This window comes from Hydra vulgaris, chromosome 14 (genome assembly GCF_038396675.1).
Source record: "Hydra vulgaris chromosome 14, alternate assembly HydraT2T_AEP".
Classification (NCBI taxonomy): Eukaryota; Metazoa; Cnidaria; class Hydrozoa; order Anthoathecata; family Hydridae; genus Hydra; species Hydra vulgaris.
Genome location: NC_088933.1, coordinates 27,782,501 through 27,807,500, shown reverse-complemented (window position 1 = coordinate 27,807,500; position 25,000 = coordinate 27,782,501). Strand labels below are relative to the sequence as shown.

General features: G+C 28.1%; 1 protein-coding gene and 1 long non-coding RNA gene across 2 annotated transcripts in view; both read left to right on the top strand.

Moving 5' to 3' along the window:
* The window catches only part of LOC136091171 (uncharacterized), a 2,999-nt gene extending 877 nt beyond the window's left edge, over positions 1 to 2,122 (top strand). The window contains exon 2 of the long non-coding RNA XR_010643753.1: positions 1,904 to 2,122. This is a non-coding gene — a long non-coding RNA (uncharacterized LOC136091171). The remainder of the gene's footprint in view (positions 1 to 1,903) is intronic.
* Positions 2,123 to 3,847: 1,725 nt separating this feature from the next.
* On the top strand, positions 3,848 to 24,862 carry LOC101234627 (ubiquitin-like protein 4A). The gene is made up of 4 exons (XM_065817507.1): positions 3,848 to 4,009; positions 6,892 to 6,997; positions 17,722 to 17,906; positions 24,685 to 24,862. Exons 1-4 carry the CDS (start codon positions 3,962 to 3,964, stop codon positions 24,757 to 24,759), a joined length of 414 nt encoding a protein of 137 aa, XP_065673579.1. The 5' UTR covers positions 3,848 to 3,961; the 3' UTR covers positions 24,760 to 24,862.
* Positions 24,863 to 25,000: the final 138 nt, after the last annotated feature.

Here is a 25,000-nt window from a genome sequence, read left to right as displayed (position 1 = left end):
TTGAAAGCCAATCAACACACAACTTCCCTGTCATTATACATTCAACATTCACCAGTCGTCCCACACTATTTGAATCAAAACATCCCCGAGCCATAGGCGAGCCACCTCCATGATAGACTGCTTTTGTAAGATTTCTATCTAAGAGTGCATCACAAGGTCTGCACCAAACTCTTTGTCGTTTTTTAAGCCAAGTATTTGACATTTATTCTTATCAGACCATAACACTAAGTTCCAAAGTGCCTCACACTTGTTAATATGCAGTTTTGCAAATGCTAAAAGTTTTTCTTTGTTTATACGACTAATGAGGGGTTTACTTATCTGGAAAAGGTTTATTTAAACCACCTAAATTATTAAACCACTTAAATTAAGTCTTCTCTGTACAGTTCAATAAGAAACATTTAATTTAAGATTTTCAACAATCTGCCTTTAGGTTATTGTTAATTTTTTTTTTTTTATCAGTGCAATTAGGATATCGGTTATTGTTGAAGTCTTAATGGGGCGACCAAGTCTTTTTTGATTTTCAGCAGAACCAGTTGTTTCATACTTTATACACATCTTCCTAACACCACGTACTGATATTTGTTATTTTTCATCATATTGCTTGTAGGTTAGGCCCTTTTTTTCGATCAAAAGTTACCCGAAATCTGATGTCCAATGAATGATTTTGATGATAAACCATTATTATTATTTTAACTTTTTCTAAAAATAAATTCCAAAAAATATAGTTTAGAATGCTTATTGTTAATAACGTTAACAAAATATTTTTGATGTTAATACTTTTAAGTAAATAGTTATTGACAAAGCATTATATTTCATTCTAAAAATGTAGATGTTTTTTACTTTTGTCACTTTTGTTTTAAACAGAAAAACTGTAAATTAGCAAAGTTCATTTAATAGAGTTACTTTTGCATTGAGTTAAAAAGAGTTATAAATGTTTTTTTTTTCTCTTTGGAATCAAATTTAAAAAAAAACACAAAACTTTTGCAGTTATATAGATTCCGACGTAAATAATTTTGTATATATATATATATATATATATATATATATATATATATATATATATATATATACAGTAAACTCCCGGTTACTCGAACCTCCAAGGGGTATAAGAATTTATTTCGAATAATCCAAAACTCGAATAACTGAATATGCTCTTTAAAATGACCTACTTTAAGTTTCTTTCAAATTTTAATAAAAGTAGAAAGTAAAAAAGAAAAAGACCCTTGGAATTTAGTGCTACTTCAGTTTTATCCTTGTAAAATAATAAACATTTTACAATTCATTGAAAATATAGTCCATTTTTAATTTTTTTTCTGTTCCTTAAATGTGTTTTTTTATCTTCAAGGGGAGCAAAAAATGTTTCGAATAACCGAAATTTCAAACATTTATATATATATATATATGTATATATATATATATATATATATATATATATATATATATATATATATATATATATATATATAATTTATATATATATATAATTTATATATAATTTATATATATATACAATTTATATATATATATATATATATATATATATATATATATGTAATTAATTTATCTATATATTTTATATAATAATAATAATCCATTTATTTAACCATAAAATATGAAATTTACAATAATATTTATAAACTCACATAAATAAGGTTAGGTGTCACTCATATAGTTAAAAACTAGTCAATGGAGTGATACCTGAACCTATAATTATAAATTATATATATAAATAAGTTAAATATGTATATATGTATATATGTATATATATATATATATATATATATATATATATATATATATATTTACTTTTTAAATTTTATAATAATTATACTAATTTAATAACAATTTTTTTTTACATTTGCTTTCAGACTACTAATGGTACAAGTTTTGTTTTTTGATTTAGATTCTGTATCTCAATGATATCCTGGTCTATCCATCCGATATCCTGTTAATTGTATTTTTATATATTGCATAAATATATATGCAATCACTCACACACAAAAATTTCAAAGAAAATATTTATTTTTTTATATATATATCTATAAATTCTATATTTTAAGCTTTTTTATATTTATCATTGTATATTACTATTTGTATTAAAAATTGATTTTGGAAATATTGCGAGGGCAGAGTTCAAATTACAATTTAGTTTTATTTGCTAAATCAATATATATTATAGCCACGTTTAATTACGTTTAATAATATTTTGCGATATTTTATACAGCGCATTTAAGCGTTGATTCAACGTTATATTTTAACCTTTACTCGACGTCTTTGAGTCACGTTAAATCGACGTTTTACTAACAACGTTACAAATCCTTGCAAAATAGACTGCTTTAACAGCGTTTATGCAACGCTTTTTAAGTAACGTTTTTTCAACGTTAAGTTGCGACGTTTATACAACGCTTTTTATGTAACGCTTTTTCAACGTTTAGTTGCGACGCTTTTGTAACGTCATTTAGTAACGTTTTTTCAACGTTACGCAATGACGTTTAATCAACGTCTATTAAACAACGTTACATATCTTTGCAAAATCAATTACTTTGTCAACGTTTTCGCAACATCTTTTGCGACCGGTTTTCAACGTTGATTCAACGTTGTCATGTTTGCTGGGAGAATTAGAAAACCAAGGCACTAATAAAGCATTTTCTGTATTCGAACAGTCCAAAATCATAAAATCAAACTTACTTCAGGACATATATTCAAATGTTGACATTGCTCGAATAATTATTTGCAGACCAACACCGAACTGCTCGGGTAAACGGTCATTTTATACCTTAAAAAGAGTCAGGAATTATTTTGGGTCAACAATTGGTCAAAAAAAATTCAAAGCTTTCACAGTTTTGACGATAAAAGGTGAAGTAGTAAAGAACATAGACTGTTATGATATTATTGATCATGCCACAAAGAAAGCAAAGAAGAAAACTTATGATTTTGTTTTGATTGAATGTTGCAGTTTTTGCATGTAAAAAATAAATTAGATCATGTTTTTTAGTTCTTTAATTTTTAAATATTTATTATAAAAGCAATCTCAATACATTTTATATTAACAAAATAAAAATTAAATACATAAAAATTAAAAGGATTTAAACGGATCCAGTTAATTTAATACGTGCATTGATAAAAAAAAATTAAATTTTTCACAGATTTTGAACCAAAGTATTGGGTTGTTGCCTTTATTAAATTATTTAAAACTTTTAGGCATTATCTGTTATTGCAGAATTCAAATGCTTACCAATGACTTGAAACCTGATAATAAACTTTGCATATGCATCATTTAGCATTTATCATTTTAGCTTAATCTCTGAAGTTTTGATAGTTTAATAACATTTTAAACGCCTTCTTAAAAGATTTGAAACGCCAGAAAAGCCAGATTAGATTTTATCTTTAGCGAGTATAAATTAGTCATATAAACAAACAAACAAGTAAACAAATCACGAACAAGCCATTTTTTTTTGTTTTTTCCTATTTTATTTTTGAAGTTTGCCACAATACGAGAAAACGTTTGAAATCAACACAAAAAATATCTAACAGGACTTTTTAGCTTTCTCAATTTCTCTAAAAAGAAAATTTTTTTTTTTCAATTTACTTTATATTTTCAAAAGCATTCTATTTTATGTACAATTTTACATTTTATTATAGTATTTATAAATAATTTAGATTAAAAAAAAATCTTTTTGCTGTATAAAAATTTTTAGTTTAATAATATAAATTTTATGCATTTATTTTTTTAAATTATTATACTTTACCAAAGTTATACTTTTTTAACAAAAAATCTTAAACTTGTAAAAAAGTTAAGGTTTGAACAAAATATATTGCTCCAGTTAAAGTATTTCTGTCAGTCTCGACGCACGCAAGTGAAACTTAAACGTTCCTTTCGATGTTAATAAAAAGTTCAAAATAAGCAATTTCGCGCACTATAAGAATTCCCAATTTACAAAGACCAAAGTCAACATCAAAAATGGAACTAACTATTAAAATATTAGGAGGCGAAGAATATAATGTTACTGTACGTTATTCGTAAATTTAAAAATTTGTGTTATTATTATTGCATTTCACAAATAAGAAATGAGAAAATCAATATTAAATAAATTAAGTATACATATATATGTATACTTATTTTATATATATTGATCATTAATTATTTACTCTGACATTAAATATTATATATATATATATATATATATATATATATATATATATATATATATATATATATATATATATATATATATATATATTATATATTAATGTATATATATACATATATACTCTTTTGAATTTTATGAAATATTTTTTGTGGTTTTTACCGTTGTTTTTGTTGTTGTTGTTTATATTTTGTTACTGCTGAATTTTTATGATGCATGTTTGATGGTCCCATCGTTGATGTTGTTGCTGTTAATTTTGTATGTTGTTGTAGATTGTTGTTGTAGTTTTTAAATTAAATAAGTTTTTGTAACCTATTATCATATATAGACACTATAAATCTATATATCATATATCTACAATCTATATATCATGTATAAACACCATATATTATGTGGTGTTTTATTAAAAAATATTTTCTACTTTCTAAATAAATTACTTTGCAATGCAGTGTGTTTTAACAATAATAACATTATGCAACAGTGTTGTTGTGGTTGTCGCTAACATTAAAATGTTGTCAGCAACAATTTATAACACTAGCAATGCCAAACATCTAAAACAACAATAAAAACAGCATATTACTTAAAGGCACAGCAGAAACAAACACAATATCACCTTGTAGCTATATTTACTAAAGTAACATTAAAAAAGCAACAATTAAAATAACTGCATTTTTCAGCATCAACAACAGTAAAAGCAACTGCTGCAGCACCACTGCACATGCTAAAATGACGTTTGCAACTGTAGAATAAAAACATAATACTTCCTTGCTATGAGTTTTTGTTGTTTAACACAAATGTAGCCAATCCACAGTATTTTTTGTTTGTTGTTGTTGACATATTTTTATATGATTAACATGGTTGTATAGAGCTTAAATAGACTTAAAAAATGAGGGGTCTTTTAATTTTAGAAGTTTATTCAATCCAAAGTTGTTGCATTTTTTGTACTGGATAAACTGATAATTTATGACAAAACGCCTCATACTAAAGTGGAAAATTAGTTGTATAATGGCACTAAAATAAAATAAAAAAACATAGAAAATCAAGCAGAAAAATTAAAACAAAAGGTATGTGAAAGAAAAAAAGCATAATGTACCAGGGACTATTCTAGGAAAAAAATGGGCAGCGGTCGCCCCTCTTCGCAGAGAAATTTAGCAGAAGTATTGTTGAATATCAGTGTTTTTTAGCAAAAAAATAAATATTTGCCATAAAAAATTTAAAAAAAAAAAAAAAAAGCCCTCAAATTTTAATTTGGGCTGTGCCCAAATACGGTTGACGCTGCCGAAAGCGGTCTAGAATAGTCCCTGTATACATAATTTCTACACAAAAATCCAAAGTACCATTTCTTCAAGAAAACATAAATAAATACTTGATTTAAATAAAGGAAAGGCTGTACTTTCTTTTTTTAAAGGGAACCTTTTTATGAAAAGTTTTTTTTTATAAACTGATCTTATAATTTTTAAATGCTGAAATCTAAGAAGTTATGTATAAATATTAGAAAGGTTCCCCATTTCATTAGTTTCCTTGTCCCTTTTTTAATCTGTATGGAAATTTTTAATCAATATTGATGTGTTTTGGTACTTGGAAACCTTACCTTCAAAAAGTTCTTTTGAAAAAAGGTTCCTGTGGCAGGTTTTTCCATCAATAGTGATCTTAATACAAGAATAATATATAAGTAAAGCCGTATAAATTTTAGTACTAAACATGGTTGGAATGAGGTTGAATCAAGCTAATTTATGCAAAATCCTAGAGATTCTAGCTTAATTAAAAAAAAAAAGATAGAAGATTAAAGTTCATGAAAGTTATGTGTTTTTTGTCAAACATCAAATTGTGCTGTGGAATTTCAAGCAAATGCACAAAATATGTATATATATATATATATATATATATATATATATATATATATATATATATATATTTATATATATATATATATATATATATATATATATATATATATTGTATTGTTAAGGTGATCAAAGTCTTATTTTTTTACAATAGAGACCATCATAAATAGAGTTATTATTTTCCTTTTTTTTTGGTAAAAAATTGTTTACCTCTGAGACTGTTAGGTTGTCAATTAGGTTAGCATTGGTGACCCTTATTGTCCAGGTTATATTTAGTAGATTATATAAATACTGTCATCCTAAACCCTAACCCTCAGTTGATGCATTAATTCCTATTTATGTCTTAGTATGTCAGTTAAGAATGACTTAAATGATGTTATATTTGCAATTAAAAATTATTTCCACTAAAGAACTTTTAAAACGAACAGATGAAATTTGAATATTCACTACTAGTTTTATTTTCAAATAAAGTTATAAACAACCTAAATGCTTTTTTTTTTAAATAAAGAAATTAAAAATTTTGATAAATAATTCATTTATCGCAGTAAATGCTCAAGGTTTACAGTGCTTGATATTTGTTTTCGCTTTTAAATAAGTTTTTTTTGTCACTGTCACAAGTTAATTAAAGTTAATTTTTCACAGTTATAGACACTTGGTTTTATATTTTATTTAACATTTATGATTAATTTATTAGAAGATTTGCCATATAAGTTTGCCAAGTGGTTACACATGACCAGTAACAAACAATAATTTTTTCTGAATTAGTAATTATTTTAGTAGATTACAAATTAACATAGTTTACAATAATGTAAAATACAAATTTTAAAGATAAACTAAATTATTCATTATATTCAATCTCATGTATTTTATTACAATTAGTGAATAAATTTATTTTATAGGTAGATCAGACACAACCAATTTTGTATTTAAAGAAACTTGTTGAGAAAAAGTATGGTATTCCTACTGCCCAACAAAAGCTAGTGTATATTGGAAAGACTTTAGGAGGTTTTATATATATATATATATATATATATATATATATATATATATATATATATATATATATATATATATATATATATATACACTTATATGTTGTCTGAAAGTTTTCTTCCATATTTTGTTGACAAAAAATAAAAGTTAAAATGCAAGACCGGTTTTTTTTATTTTATTAATTGATAGACTGCCTGCCCCAACCAAACCCTCAGTCAATGTAGCAGCACTCCCTTGCGAGTCAGGCTAAAAGATAGTAGATGTAGCAGCACTCCGTGCATGATTTACATTTTAATAAAAAAAATAAAAATAAAAACATTGTTTATATTGTTAAAAACATTCTGAATGTTTTAAAAAACATTCTGGTCAATTAAATTTGCGTTTTTGCGGCTTTTTTAAAAAACGATTAATTTGTAATTAAATTAATGGTGTTTACTTTCTGACAACACGCAAATGTTGGACGAAAGTCGAAAGTAATTAAAAGTGACGTATGTGTTGGCGTAAGAATCACTTTTTTCCTTCCGCTCTTCCCAAAGACAACAAACTATATATATATATATATATATATATATATATATATATATATATATATATATATATATATATATATATATATATATATATATATATATATATATATGTGCATACCATTTTAACCCTCATGAACAAATTTTAAATCGCGAAGTGTCGTAAAATATTCCCAAGGTATTGTTTTCTTAATGAAATTTTTTTATTTTTTATTTTAGATGACTGTTTATACTCGCGCCACTCTTTTAAAGTTAAACATTTTTACATTTTTTAAGTTTTTACGGGCATATTCAAACAAATCGGCGCAAATAGAAATTTATAATTCAATAACTATATAATAACGTCATTACAAGTAATGGAAGGTTTTTTATCTATAACTTATTTTTGTTAACTGGTGCTATTTTAAAAACGCACAAATTCGTTATGAAATTAAAAAAACATGGTTTTTAAACACGTTAGCGTTGAGGCCCAATACACAGCAATTAGAAAGTTGTTAGACGCGTTTTATCTCATCAGTTCACACACTTCAAGTCCTGGCAATCTAAAAGGAGTTTGTAAAAGAAAAGCTAAGTTTCATGGCCACTCATTGTTCTTGTTAACCTCCTGCCATCATGTCGGAGATCTTCATGTAGCATAAACTATTTATATCATAAAACCATAAAAGGTTAAAAAATAGTAAGGTAAAGATAAAACTGCTTCACTTTAAAATATCTTTTTGCAAAAACAAAATGAATAAGTTTCTAATTTTAAAATTATTTACATTTAGATATTTGAGAAGTGCAGAGATTATTGTGAACTTACGGAAAAAAATCAGACCATTAGGTGAAAATTAACAAATGTGGAGCTGTTTCACACACCTTAAATTTCATGAAATTCAAGTTGCATTTCTCTAAAATCAGGCAGGTTTTTATTCTGATTAATAAAATACTCAAAGAGATCAATAGAATGGCTAACTAAATTTCTCTCTCCAGGGAATCACGGTTTTTGACCTGCGACTCTTCTGATTCTGTAATTCTTAAAGTAAAACGTAATTTCATAAGTTTCGATATTTTAGTCTTATTAAGAATAATATGTGTCATAAAGTAACAAATTGTTTAAAAACAATGGTTTGCAAAATGGTTTAGAATCAGATGCAAAATACAAAGAAAATAACTCTGAACCAATTTTTTTTTCTAATGACAGACTTTTCTTAAAATTAGTAGAAATATAATAAAAATGAAACCAATAGAAATAGCTCTTTGATTTTATCTTGTCAAAAATTAATGTAATAAGTATTTAGCAATTTCATTTTAAACCTTATTTTATCTACATCACATTATTTTTAATTTACGCTTCTAAAATCAACAAGACTATTGGTAGATGTATATTGAGCCTACTGCAGAGGTGAAATTCAAATCATGGTAAAACCTTAGAGGTGTTTGGTGCTGGTGTTAGTATCTTTTGACTGAGTTCACAATATAAAAATGGTAAAAAATTCTGTATTCAAAAACAAAGGGAGGTCCAAAAAGGTGTAAAAACTGATAGAATCAAAGCTGAAATCCTTCTGAAAGCAGTTTTTGTTCATAAAGACCAGCCACTAGGTCTTGAGTTGTATATTTAATCAGACTACTGGTTAATTTTTGATATTTTAAGTCAAAGTTTAAAAAAATGCCTACAGATGAGACTCCCTTAGGCTTTTTGGTTACAATGAATTCCAAAACTTTTAAAATCCTTCAAAGTTGCTAACAACTCATCAGAAATCACAGCAAAATCATAAATTTGTTAAGCATAATTTAAGAAATTTATTTCTGAAAACAGAAAATATATTTCTTGTTTTTAAAAATAAATTGCAGGGTAGGATATCTACTTCTTAAAACAAGAAACGTAATTCTTATTTTAAGAAAAATATTTCGTAAAAAAAGATTCAATTTTGCTGTGCTTACAGTAAAATTTATTCAAGATAATGTAGAGTGTGTGATGAGCTTGGAAAAGCTTCAGAAGCTACTTCAAATAAAGATTTCTTGTAAAAAACCATTAAAAAAAGAAGAGTGGATTTAAGGAGCTAGCTAATTGCTCGTTTTCTTGTTATTGAATGGTTCAGATAAATTAAATTTTGATCCGGTATCTAACTGCAAACTCTGAACCTTAAAAGTACATTTGAAAATTATTTTTTTACAAATTTTCTTGAGATATTTGTCTTAAGCTAAAAATTTATATGTATATAAATATTTATTGCACATTTGCAGTGTTTAAATGCTGAATTCTGAAGCAATTTTGCTTCAGAAACAAGAGATCTGTGGCAGTGGTGGATCCAGCATTTTTTGGTATTTGAGATAACTAACATAGAGCAAAATTCAAACATTTGTATGTATATAATTATACTTATATCAAATAATGATGCTTTTTAAAAAGTTGCAATGATTAGAGGCTGGAACAAAAAAAGCCCTAAAGTTCTATCCCCCCTGCTCCAAATGTGAAAGCAACAAGTTGATGAAACAATTTTTTTGCTATTCTTAACTAAATTTATATTCATCGATAAATTTTAAGTATTGTTTTACAATCTCTAAGCGTTCAAAAATTATGACTATATAAAATTTGTAACCCCCTCAAATTGAGGGGGCTTTTAACTTTATATGGTTATAATTTATGAATTCTGAGAGATATTACTACGAAACTTAAAATTTATCAATGAATATAAACAAAGTTAAGAATTAAAAAAAAAAATTATTTTACCAACTTGTTGCTCTCATGTTTGGGGTAGGAGGGGTTGAAATTTTAGGACTTTTTCAGTTTCTAGCCTCCAATTATCGCAATATTTTGTAAAGAATCATTATTTGATTTAAGTATAAACATACAAATGTTTCAAGTTTGTGCCATGTCTGTTAGCTATCTTAAGCACCAAAAAATGTTGGATCCTTCACTGATCTGTGGTTTGATGCCTACTCTAGGCTTTTTTTCGATATAAAGGAAGTGTAAACTTCCAAGTTAAATGCTCTTCTGCAGTGCTCTGTGATGTGACCATTAGGTCTTTATGTAGCACCTAAAATAACCACAGAAAAAATGTGTATATATATATATTTGAATCAGCTTAGTTTACAACAAAAGATCCAAATGTCCTTTACCCAATCTTTCAAGGAAACCATTTCTGATTTGACTTTGTTTGATCCAAGGCTCCAGTTACAGTATTTTGATAAAAAAACACATCATTTGATAACAAAACGAGGCAAAAATCATAAAGTTTGTTGTATGACTGGAAAAAAGCCTAAAGATCAACAAAAAATTACTTTATAGTAGCCAAAGGGTTTATTTATCTATCGTAATCAGTGTAAGATAGGCACAACAATTTTCTTAAATTAATAAGCACAGTGTTTTGGTACAGGAACACATAAAGAAAACATCGTTGAACAAATTAACTGGATTTGACATCAGAATCTATTCGTGCCAATGCTTGGAAATTGCCCTAAATTTAGTCAAAAATCATAGAAAGCATAACTTTGAATAATCGGCTCGAATACTTCTATCAAGAAAAAATAAAAAATAAAAAAAACTTTCATATAAATATGACCTCTATACCACTCATTAACTATGAATGAGTGTTTAGATAAGTCGCACTGAAATAGCCTGTTGCCAAAGGCTTAAGTACATACACTATCTTACAGTCTGCTGCCACTAGGGAGTGCCGCTACATCAACTGAGGGTTTGGCATAGGGCAGTAATCTTTTTTTTCATTATTTTTTGTTTTTTTCTTCTTTTTCTGAAAGCATCATAAATTAATTTAAGAAAAATAGGATAACAATTTGTTACATAAATATGCTATAGTAGATAAATATAGATTGAGGATTCCAGAGTTTATTTGGTATACCATTTTATTTTTGGCAATGAGGGAGAAGGAAGGGGTTTTATGAGATAGCCCCTCTCTTTCTTCCCTATTTAAAACCGTTGCTGTTACAATGATTTTTAATCATCACTTTTGTGTTTACCTTGTTTAGTTTATCCGAAGATAAAGAGTTGATTAAAAATAGTGTCTTGTTGTAAAAGGCATTTCTTTGAATACATGAATCTACTGTTGGATGTAAGCATATGCTACTTTAGTTATGCTAAGAGAAACTATTTAAGGTTTTAATAAACATTCAAGTTACAAATGCCACGCTGTTGTAAATAGTTATTGAAATTTGTTTAAAGTATTTTTAACATATATTATAAATAAGATAAATATTTTTTTAGTAACTATGTTTTAGTAATTTTAATTTCAGAAGTTATTAAATGTTTTAAATACTTTAAAAAAAATATTAATTAGTATTTACAAATAGCGTAAATTATGATAAAAAATTAATAAATTACATAATAGTAATTACGCTTAATCCATGATGAAAATGAATGTGGGGTAAGGTTGTCAATGCTGTCATAAAAGAAATAATCAAACTCATCTTGTGGCAATGATTATAACAATAGTTTAGTACGATCAGTACTCTACCATTGTTTGATGCTACATCTTCTTCTTGCTCATGGTCTATAAACTCATGCACTAAACAACTTTTAATGCCTAAATGCCAGCGCATAGCTTACATCGGTGCAGCATATATTTCGCATTTTCAAAAAAAAAACCAACAGTTTAAGTTATAAAATCTTTCAAACTTTTATTCCACATAATTGCATCAATTAGAAATTTTGTATTTTGTTGATGCATGTATACACATGCATTGTGCGTACCTGGTGCGTTAGTTGTAATGCGCCACCTACGTTTCAGAGTACAAAACTTTGAGAAACTGACTTTGACATTAGGATAGTCTTTTTTAAATGCAACATGTAATTCATCAAGATTGAGAAATAAAAACTTTTTTGAGAATTTGGTTTTTCTTAGCACAAACAAAATCCTTTTTTTCTTGTATAATGATTTTTTCCTGGCAATGCTAGAATCCCTTGCTTTAACATTTCTTGAAGTTCGTACAAGGTACTCAGACACTTCAAAGTAACTTGACATCTTTTTATGTATCCATGATTCTGGTGCAAGTGTGAACATGGTGCAAGTGTTAACATTTGCACTTTATGGCAATGAGAGTCAGTTACAGAACTTTTCTTTTTGATTACATACATTAAATTGTCTAGATCATGATCTTTTTTTTAACTTGTTGTTAGAAATGGTGCTGTTTGTTTCTGCTGTTAAAGTAGCTTCATCAATATCACCCACTAATGAAACTATTTGTGCAACTCTGTCTATAGTATCGCCAAACTTTTATTTTGCTGCAGGTATTTTTCAATGCTTTGGAACACTTTTCAATTTGATTGATGAAGTCCCAAGCAATTCTATAGAGGTATCAAACTTAACCTTTTTCTCACTTCTTGAATCTCAATAAAATATATTTCTTTTTCTTGTAACATATCAACTATAATAAATGTTATCTTTGTAGTTCTCTCAAAATATTTTTCATAGAATTGCTCAGGATAACAACATAGAGTTTTGTTTGAACAAAATTTTTCTTTTAAATTTGCTCGCCATGTTATTTCTTCTTGCTATTCATAAGAAAGATCTTTGAGTTGAGTAAAATTTTGTTTTCTAGAAAATCTAGTGGCAATAAGTGTTGAGAGTTTTTCCAATGTCATATTTCTCCATATTTGTTATATTTATCGTTATTGATATCACTAGCTAGAAGAACAACTAAACAATAAAACTCTTGCATGTGCCATATGATTTTTAAAGACAAACTCAAACCTTAAAAATACCATAGTGTTTATTCCAAAAATATTCTAAAGTGTTAGGCATTTAACATTGGAAATAAGTAATGAAAATGAATTCAAATACAACAAAACAATTTACTTAGTTTGAAATACAAGCAAAACAATTTGAAAACTCAAAAATATTTTTTTCATTATGTTTCTAAATTCTATTTTCGAAATAGTTTATTACTATTAATTCATTTTTATGTAATAAAAATATCTGGAGAGGTGGGGGAATGTTACCCCTCCCCTTCTCCTCCTTTATATGTCCATTTTTATGTAATAAAAATATCTGGAGAGGTGGGGGAATGTTACCCCTCCCCTTCTCCCCCTTTATATGTCCATGAATATGTCCTATACTGGTTATTAAATAACACTATATTGAAGTTTCAATTCAAAATTCTAAAATGGCGTTACTTTTGAGTGGTTACTTTGATCAAATACTAGAGACAATAGATAAATCTATTTTTTTCGGTAGACGTAAGATAAAGTAATGATATACAATCAATATTTTTGCTAGCGATTTTGGGCGACAGCCTCCATTTTAGCTCCAAAAATCAATAGTTTGTAAGTCAATAATTTTGGAAAAATTGGATAAATGAGGCATTCCTTGAGACTATCATGTCCTAAGAGTAGTTTTTTTGAATTGCTTGAGCAAAAATCTATTTTGGTTTCAAATTTTAGGAAAATCCTTCGAACCATTATCAAGATATTATATGTCAAAGTTGCATTGTTGTCTCTTCAGTTGCTTTGTTGTCTCTTCTGATGAATCAGCATTTTTTCAATAAATGATATCTGGGCAACCCATGTATATTTTTTCTAAAATTTTCACAGTTATTTATTTAATTGATATATACTGCAAATGATGTAAAAATAAGACAGTTCTGAGATATAAGGGTGACATGGTCTGGATGATTTCATATAGAATGACCCTTAACTTTTAATTGCCAACAAACAAAAGTTAACTTTACTTTGAATGGATATTTTAAAATAGTTCTATCTTTCGAAGTAACAAATTTTCATACATTCCATTATCTTAAAATTTTGTAACAGGTTTTTAAATTAAGTTTTGTAACAACCTTCATTTTTTTAAATCTAATTTTTGGTTAGTAACCAAATAAGTTTTAAATATTAAACAAGTTTCGCCATTTAATTACTTTTTAATTCATTTTATAGTCCTGCAGACGAATGAAGTAGCTAAAATAAACAGAAAATTAGTTTTATACAACTGCATTTGAAACCAAATTTTTTTATTTTTATTTCTAATAAAAAAAAATATAGAAAAATAAAAATAAAAAAAATATTTTTAGAGCGCTTTTTTTTGTAATTGTTTTTGTAATTATTTTTGTAACCGCTTATATGCTTATATAAGCGGTTAATATGCTTCAGAAGTACCAAAACAGGTCTGGGGTTGTCACTACATATATATATATATATATATATATATATATATATATATATATATATATAAATTAAATTAGTAAAAATACTTATCTAACTTTTGTTTTCAACATGTTTCTCCATCAGTAGGTTCATCAGGAAGCCTACTGAACCTACTGATGGAGAAACATGATGTTGAAGATAAAAGTTTGTTAAGTGTTTTTACTAATTTATTATTGCTCTGTTCTTTAAGAACATTGAGCACTCTATTTGTAGAATACACTGCCATTATTTATATATATATATATATATATATATATATACATAAATTTATATATATATATATATATACATAAATTTATATATATATATATATATATATATACATATATATATATATATATATATATATATATATATATATATATATATATATATATATATATATATATATATTATATATATATATATATATATATATATATATATATATATATATATATATATATATATATATATATATATATATATATATATATATATATGAAGACCTCAGTGGAAAAACCGGCGTTGTCACATTTAAAAAGTATTGAAAAAGTATTTGTTGATCATTAATAAATGTCTTTATTTAAAGCAAAGAAAAAAAAAATGTCTATAAAAAATTACAAAATGTTTTGTTTTTGAATAAATTTTAAATAAAATAATTATAATATAAATTTTTTTAAATTGCTTTTTTTAAATTCATTTGCTTTAAATAAAGACTTTCATTAATGATCAATAAATACTTTCTCAATACTTTTTAAATGTGACAACGCCGGTTTTTCCACTGAGGTCTTCATATATATATATATATATATATATATAAATATATATATATATATATAAATATATATATATATATAAATATATATATATATATATATATATATATTTATATATATATATATATATATATATATATATATATATATATATATATATATATATATATATATATATATATATATATATATAAACACACCCAGTGGTTAATAAAAAATGGTACAAATAGAACAGAAAACACAACTTTTTTATTTTGAAAAAAAAAAAAATCCTTTTACAAAAAAGTTTATAAAATGTTTAAAGTAATTTTAGTTAAAAAGGCCGCCTTTTTTCTCAGTAATTTTTTCAATTCAACCTCTGGATCCATGACATGTCTGGATGTAATCACTTGAAATACGATTCCAGCCCTTGACAAGGGAGATTGGGAAAACCCAATGTTTAGGTGAGATTTCGCACAAGCATATGACTGAAGTTTAGCCCACACTAAATAGTCCAGTGAATTGACATATGTAGTGTTAGGAGACCACCAGTTTTTTGGCAAGAAATTCAGCATATTTTTTTCAAGCCAGGCCTGCATTTTTTTGGCAATGTGGCATGGTGCTCCAGCTTGGGTGAGCACATCTTTGTGTTTTTATCATAAGTTACCTCTATTCAAGGCTTGACATGATTCTTCAGAATGTTTATACAAACACTAGTGTTCAGTTTTTCACCTTCTTTCAAAAACACAAGAGTCATTTTTTGACCAACAGAGGCAATGGCTGCAAAAATCATGACCTAATTAGGATGTTTTATCCTTTCTAGTCTGTTGGCCTTATTACTTTCAGTCAGTAACAGCTGTTCTGGCTATAGATCTAGCCACAATATCAGATTTTAATGATATTTCTTATTGTTCCCTCTGGCATGTTGAGGTCCTTTGCCATCTATCACATTGACTGTACTGGGTTACTAGTCAGCTGGGACTTAAAAGCCTTTACAACCTTATAAGTTTGTTCTGAACATGGTCTGCAGCTTCCATTTCTTTCGTTTAACATTTCCACACTTAGTAAATATTTTATTTCTTTTCAGATCACTTTCTTGCATATAGACTGCTATTTTATATTTTTTAAAGTTTACAATTTAGACTATTAATTAAAATCAAATAGTTTACACAATTTACTTTACACAAGCTTACACCTTCACAAGTATTTATTTTCTTGAAAGGACAAGAATGCTTTCAGTATAGTGTTACTAAAAGAATGTGATCTTGAATAAAACAGACAGGTTATTTCTTATAGTTTTAGGAGGAATATTTTTACAAAATATCTGTTCTCACCCTCTTAATGTGCTTTATATAATAAAATAACACCAAGTTTCAAAAATCTCCTTATAATAATTATAATCGAATAGGTTAACATTCAAATAAACACAAATAGGCTCCTAATATTAACTTAAAAAAAGATAATAGATAAGCAAAATTGAAAAAAAATAATTTTTTTAAATATTATAAGAATAAAATTTTTATAATATTTAAAAAAATAATAATCATATTTTATAAAAACATTTTTTAACGACACATTTTTGTTGTTGATTATATTAGGGATCTATCTGATGGATCCCTGATGTTTTACCTTTGGGTCTTATAAAAACTATTTTTCTTCCTTATAAAAACTATTTTTAGGCTACCCCTAAAAATATTTTTTTAAAGGAAATAAGAAAACAATGGTTGCAACCATTTAGGGGGTGAGAGCAGATATTTATCAAAAATGTTATTTTAAGAATCACCTTAGTGTATTGATTGAATGATTTATTAACAATGTTTTGTTATTTTTTACCTTGAAGTAGCAAGACTGAGACAAGTTGTAATTTCTTAATATTAACTTGTAATATTGTCTTCTTTTAAACTGAATAAGATGCTACAGTTAAGAAGGGTATAGGAGGATACTATTTCTTATTTGAATATTGTTCTTGGTCTTTTAACTTTTAAACACAAACCCCGTGGAACGATATTTTTGCACGGAGAAATAAATTGAGCGTTTATGGTAACACATTGGGATTCTTTGTATTTCTTTAAAATTATGAGAAAATGTTAATGCATGAAAATACGTAAAATAAAATTTAAATAATTCTTACTTTTTCCTTCTATGTTTTATTTATTTTAACTGATAGAAATCTAAATAAATTCAAGTTTCTTGTTTTGAAAACATTTTTTGTAGTATCAAATTTTATATTATAACCTTCAAAATAATTAATATATAATTTAATGTTTAGTATATAATATTTATTATAACATAATAAAAATTTGTTAATTATAAACTGTTATTTTTTGATTAAAGATGAAAAAACCATCTCAGAATGTGGCATATGCTGCAAATCAAAAATCAATCTTATTGTCATGAAAAATGTTACTGACTCCTCTTCTAAATACACCAGCGAAGATTTTTGGAAGACACTTGAAGCTGTTCTACTGAAATATTACAGCCATAGCGTTGCACAAAATATAATATCACAATTTGAAAAGGTTTAAATTGAACATTTGTTTTTTTTTTAATGTAAATGTAAATATATATATATATATATATATATATATATATATATATATATATATATATATATATATATATATATATATATATATGTGTGTGTGTATGTATGTATGTATGTATGTATGTATGTATGTATGTATGTATGTATGTATGTATGTATGTATGTATGTATGTATGTATGTATGTATGTATGTATGTATGTATGTATGTATGTATGTTTGTATGTATGTATGTATGTATGTATGTATGTATGTATGTATGTATGTATGTATGTATGTATGTATGTATGTATGTATGTATGTATGTATGTATATTAGGGTGTTCCACTTTAAACCTGACCAAAAAAAATTCAAATGCACCCTATCTCAATCATCCTTATTTGGTCTCAGGACACCAAAAAAATTTTTAGGTCTCCAAGTCAAGGGGTTCCAGTGCAAGGTATTTTCATATGCGAGGTTCCATGGAATTATTCGCTCCCGCTCCCTTTCGGTACCCTTAATTTATGATTTAAATAGTAGAAAATTGTCCATTTTACATTTATTTTTGTTCTGAAAAAAAAAATCTTTCATTTAAGAGTTAATACTTGTACAAACTTGTCATTTACAACAATTAAAGACAAATAAAGTCAAAAATCACATTAAAATTACATAAAATCACTTTTTTTCATGTCTTTTCATACTTACATACATACATACATATATATATATATATATATATATATATATATATATATATATATATATATATATATATATATATATATATATATATATATATATATATATATATATATATATATATATATATATATATATATATAGCTTATATATATATATATATATATATATATATATATATATATATATATATATATATATATAAGCTTAATGCTCATAAATGAAACTTAACTCAGCTTTAATATTTATATCATTAAAAGAGAAGATTAATATCATTAAAAGAGGTAAATATTATAATTATGTATCTACATAGTTTTTATCATTGTGAAAATATCTTGCTGAATAATAAAATAAACTTACCGCAGAGTTTTTTGAACGATTTAATCATAATCAGCAAATTGACTTAATCATAGTTAGCACAACATCCCATGTTGTGCTAACTATGATTAAGTCAATTTGCTAGTAGCCTTGTTGGGAGTGAAACCCAATCATTGTAATTGTGTAAACCGTAAATTATGTATTTGTAAATCGTGATGAATCTATGATGAGTATTTTTATTGAGACACTATCTCGAGCCATTACTCAACCAAGAGCCCCAAGGCAGGTGTATTTAAGGTCAGAGTTAACTTTTCAGCCTCTGTTTAGAAAAGCCACAAAGGCTACAAAGCAGAAGAAAATTGGGTAGGTTATACTGTATTTCATTTTACCCGTAGCAGGTGGTCATGATCATTCTAAACCTGAACATATCTAAAATAGTTAAAGAAGCTACTTCTTTAAGTAGTACCTGCTACTTTTCTAAAGGTTTAAAAAATACTTAAAGAAAAATGTTTTATCTAAAGGGAAACCTATAAATAATGTAAACAGTTTGTTATATGGTCACTGAGCTATCACTGTGCCAGAGGTTGTGTTCATTATATGTGCTACTGAAAATCAAATTAGTTTCTAAAAGTCTAAGAACTAAGGTAAATGTTGACTAATAGTTAATTCTGATGAAAATTAGGAAACTCTTACTGCTTGCTGGATATGATTTGCAATTAGAACTGCTTTTGAGTGTGAAGTAAAGAAAGTGAAGAGTTACAAGGTTGTGCCTAATTACTCAATATGCACAATTAATCAAAATTTTTAGAATCTTTACATTTGCTGCAATAACTAGAATGTTGTGGTAGATACTCAATGTGACCGATGCTTAGAGAAAATGGACCTTTTTCCTAGTTATTTCATATAAGAAGATGTTTGTAATATTGCACAATACTCAATTTTTTTGAAGTCTAAATGTTTTGGTGCATTTTAGTGGTCAAGAAAAGTTTCTTGAAGGAGTAACATCATTTAGTTGGTTTCAATATGCACTTTTTTCAAAAAAAATTTTTTTACTTTTTTTTACGTTGTATTTGTAGGCAGCGCAAAAAATCAATTGCTGTAATTTTTTTTATGCATTGAAAGCAATTTACTACTTATTAATTTTGCATCACTCAACACTTTCTACAATTAATATGAATTTCATGAGCAATTGACCATTTTATCATTTTAAGAAATAGCCTATGGGCCTAACGCATGTCCCATCGCACTGTGTGAACTTTATTTGTTCTTTATTTCACTTTGTAAGCGAAACATGACAACACGTAGTAAGTCGGCACTATATCTCCTGGGTGAACCAACTACTGCAGTTTCCAGCATCCGCCTTGCATCAAATGGTGAAGCACTAGGGCTTTTCTGTCATCATCATCTCAATCTTGGACTCACAACACGCCAAGCATCATCGTATGTGATTGAAGAGGTGACAAAAGTCTGGAACATTGCTCGTATTCCAACTTGCCGGAAGGATCATGCCATTGCCAAGTTGGAGCTACTGTATAAGGAATGGTCAACTCTGAAAAAGCACAAAACACGCCAGTCGGAGTCGTATACATCAAATGAAACCCAATTTTGTGGCAAAATGAATGATCTCCTTGATATCGCTCACGCTAATGCTGTCACGATGATAAAAATCCAGGAAGATCTCGAGTTTCTTGCCGCACAGCAGGAACCTGGTCGACGAGGTTATATGGGCTCAATCGACACAGCACTGGTAGCCAAGGAAGAACGGAAGGCAAAGCGTACTGAGCTGGAAAATGCTAGAAGAAAACGAGCGAAGGACCAATGGGCTCAGGCTTCAGCCAGTGCAGTGTTGGATGAAAAAGACTACATCAGTGAAGAAGAGCGCATCGATGATGATGGTGAATTCAGTGCGCATAAGTTCTGTACTCCACCAAAAAAAAAATAAGAGCAACGAAAAAAGTAATAACACCTCAGTTAGCTGCTGCATTAGATCGCACCAAAATGAGCGACAGGAAAGCCACTTTCGTCATTGCTGAAACTGCTCAAAGTTTGGGATATGACATCAGCGACCTCAGTATAAACCGTAGCACTATAAAGCGTGGACGTGAGAGATATCGGTCAGAAATTGCAGCAGCTTTGAAGAACAATTTGTCAAGTGATGTACCGTTGACAGTACATTGGGATGGCAAGTTAATGCAGGATCTTTGTGGCAAAGATCATGTTGACCGCCTTCCAATAATAGTTACAGGTTTTGGTGTCTGTCAGTTGTTGAAGGTAAGCAAGATGGTTGGTGGAACAGGAAAAAATCAGGCGTCAGCGGTAGTCCAAGCACTTCAAGAGTGGAGAGTCCAAGATCGTGTTATTGGAATGTGTTTCGACACAACCAGCTCAAATACTGGAATTCACATTGGGGCCTGTGTTGAAATTGAGCGAGCACTTGGCAAGGATTTGCTGTACTTGGCATGTCGCCATCATATAATGGAGCTGTTGGCCGGAGCTGCATTTACAGCAAGCCTTACCCCCTCGTCTGCCCCAGAGGTTCTGCTTTTTAAAAGATTTCAGCAGAAATGGTCCGTTTTGGATCAGACAAAGTATGAGACAGGCTCAGAGTTGGGTGAAATTCCGTACGCAGTGAAGCAGGAAACACTGGAATTTGCTCATAGCCAGTTGCTCCGTGAGTCAGTGCGAGACGACTATCGTGAACTCCTCCAGCTGTCCATCATCTTCCTCGGAGGTTCACCCGATCCTGCACGTGGAATCAACTTCATGGCACCAGGTGCCATGCATCACGCTAGATGGATGTCGAAAGTTATATACTCACTCAAAGTCTGGATGTTCCGGTCACAATTTAAGCTCACAGCATTTGAAGAGAAAGGCCTCCGTAAGATGTGCGTCTTCACAGTCATCATATATCTGAAAGCCTGGTTCACTGCACCACTGGCTGCCAGCGCTCCTCGTAATGACCTTCAACTGCTTCAGAATCTCTACAGCTACAGGCAGTTTGACGAAAAAACTGCCATAGCTACTTGCAAGAAGCTTGAACATCACTTGTGGTATCTGTCGGAATATTTAGTGGGCCTTGCCTTTTTCGATCCAAACGTTTCATCCGAGACAGAACGAAACATGGTGGATGCACTACAGTCCAAACAATCTGTTTAACCTGGTCCAAAACGAATCATTCTAAAAGCCAGCGAGTCATCGCAACACAACTTAGAGGACTTCATAACTTCAAACACTCGTGATCTTCTCAGCAGTCTCCACATTGGTTCTGATTTCTTGTGCGCGGACCCCGAAACATGGGAAGGCAGAGATGATTACAAGCAAAGCACAGCAATTGTGAACAAACTTCTGGTCACAAATGACAATGCTGAACGGGGTGTAGCCCTTGTGCAGGAGTTAAATAAACTCATAACCCATGATGAGGACCAGTTCCAATTCCTTCTGCAAGTTGTGGCCGATCACCGAAGTCGCTACCCGGATTGCCTTAAGTCAACACTGCAGGCACAGACTGTCTTATAGGCCTGCTAATTTAGTCATTACTGTGGTGATTTTGAACATTGAACAATTACAACACACTACACTAGTAATACTATATCTCTACACTGCCATTACATTAACTATGAGTTACAAACACTAATAAGAATACTGTTGAACTGTCACTTCAGTCAATTACTCTTTTCGGAATAATCGTAATCGGTGTTCATGTTTGCTATACCCTATAAAAAGACAAGCTGGGCGACCTCACAACACTGTCTGATTGCATAAATATTTTTTGCAGGCTCTCTTGTTACCCAAAGGAACATTTTAAAAGGGTGGGAGCTTAACATTTCAAAAAAAAAATTTTTTTATTGCTTTAAGGACCACCCTTATATATATATATATATATATATATATATATATATATATATATATATATATATATTTGTGTGTTTGTATGTATATATATAGAAAATATAGAACATACAGTGGGCGGCCAAATTATGAGTTACAGTTTGTTTTTCACAAAAACTGCAATTAAATATTGTAAATGAGTAAATTTGCTTCTACTCTTAGATTCTTAAAGATTTTAATATCAATTTAATTTTTTACATTTTTTTTATGAAGTTGTAACATTTATAAATAATTGTGGCAATTTTTAGCATTGAATATGCAAAAACCTCCGAACTATGTCTTTTTGCATATTCTTTGAAAAATTATTATTTGCGCAATAATGCATAGGTAATAAATAAAATTTTTGTCAACTGTTTAGTGTTTTTGTATTTCTGACTCATTTTTATACATCAATTACACTAAAATATTTGAACTTTGGTGCCTAATGATGGGAAAAGCTAAAGATATATCAAACAAAAAAATTTCAGTAATATCTGCTTTATTAAAACATTCAAATCACTGCCAAAGAAAAATTGCAAATTTAGTTAAAGTTTTAAAGTTGTGATGGCAGTAAGCAGATTCGAAGGTAAACTTGATAAAAAAAGTACTTGTACAAAGTGCCAGAATTGGAAAATGTGGGAGACCACGCATCATTATCCCAAAAACAGGCAATTCGTTACATTTGTTAAAAACCAAAGAAATTCGTTACATTTGTTAAAAACCAAAGAAAAAGTACAAAGGCAGTTACTAATCATACAATCATAAATATATAAATTATACAAGAAATCAGTATCAAGATTTCTAAGAAAAACTACAAGGTGTTGAATAGCAGAACTGGGGTTTAAATGCTACAGACCTGCGAGGAAACCTAAACTTATGTCAGCAATGAAAGTAAACGCTTTACTTTGGCTAAATAACACCAACATATCTCTGCTGAGGATTGGGAAAATGTAAGTAAATACTTATTTAAGTGTTTATTGCAACAGCATCACTGATTAAAACATTTATATGAGTTTTTTTTTTTTATTATTTTAAATTGTTTTTAGGTGTGTTTTTACAGATGAGTTCCAATTTGAAATATTAATGGATAATCTTCCCAATTTCCTGGATAATCTTCCCAATGGATAATCTTCCCAATGGATAATCCCAATTTGAAATACTAATGGATAATTCTTTGTTTGTTAGACAAAGGAAAGAAGATAAATATAACCCACACAGTATTATAGAGACGGTAAAACACCCTCTAAAGGTGATGATGTGATCAGTTATAAGTGGTAAGGGCAGTGGCCTTCTTTATATAATTGAAGGGATGATGAACCAAAATAAATATAAAAACGTATTAGATACCAAAATATTTCCTCAGTTACATGATTGGCTTCCTGATCAATACAAATGCATCTTTATGCATGATTCTGACCAATGCCATATAGCTAAATTAGTGACAAGATATTTAGAGTTGAATAATGTTACTGTTTTACTATGGCCTGGCAATTCTCTCAACTTAAACCCAATAGAGAACTCCTGGGAACTTTTAAAGTGGATAATTGGTCATGAAACTAGTAATTGATGCAATAGGTGACCTAACAAAATACTAAAAAACATTTTGTATTATGATTTCTCTTAAATAAATGCTTAAAAATAGTAACAGTGTTTAAATAAGTGTTTTACTTTTTCAAAGAAAAATATTTAAGCAAGTAGCACTAATATTTATATAAAAATTTTACATAAGTATACGTACAAGAGCTTATAATGGGTAATATGATATTTTTTGCAAGTGTAAATAATAATTTGGCCGCCCACTGTATATATGTGTGTGTGTGTGTGTATATATATATATATAAAATTTGTTATATGTATTTATAATAAACGTTATTGTTTTAATTAATTATAGGATTATAAGCATCTTATTGCAACTATGAGTTTGGATGATATTGAGCGAATCGCTTCCAGAAGTTTAAAACTGTAACAAACTTTTTCTTGACTAAGCAATCAAGTTTTGTTGCTATTTGTTTTGCAATTTTTAATATTGTATTTTCTGTTATTACGAGTTTCAATAAATTTTTTAATAATGCAATGTTTCTTAACTTTGTTTTGCAATATCTAATTCTGTTATTAAAAATATTTAATGTTTGAGTTTACTTTGTATTTTGTTTTGTATCTTGTGCATATTATAATTTTAGAATTATTTTTGATATTTGTCGATTTTG

Coding starts and splice junctions, on each gene's coding strand:
- LOC101234627 (XM_065817507.1), top strand. CDS start 3,962: ATGGAACTAACTATTAAAATATTAGGAGGCGAAGAATATAATGTTACT. Junction 4,010..6,891: donor GCGAAGAATATAATGTTACT/GTACGTTATTCG, acceptor TTTATTTTATAG/GTAGATCAGACACAACCAAT. Junction 17,907..24,684: donor TAATATCACAATTTGAAAAG/GTTTAAATTGAA, acceptor AATTAATTATAG/GATTATAAGCATCTTATTGC.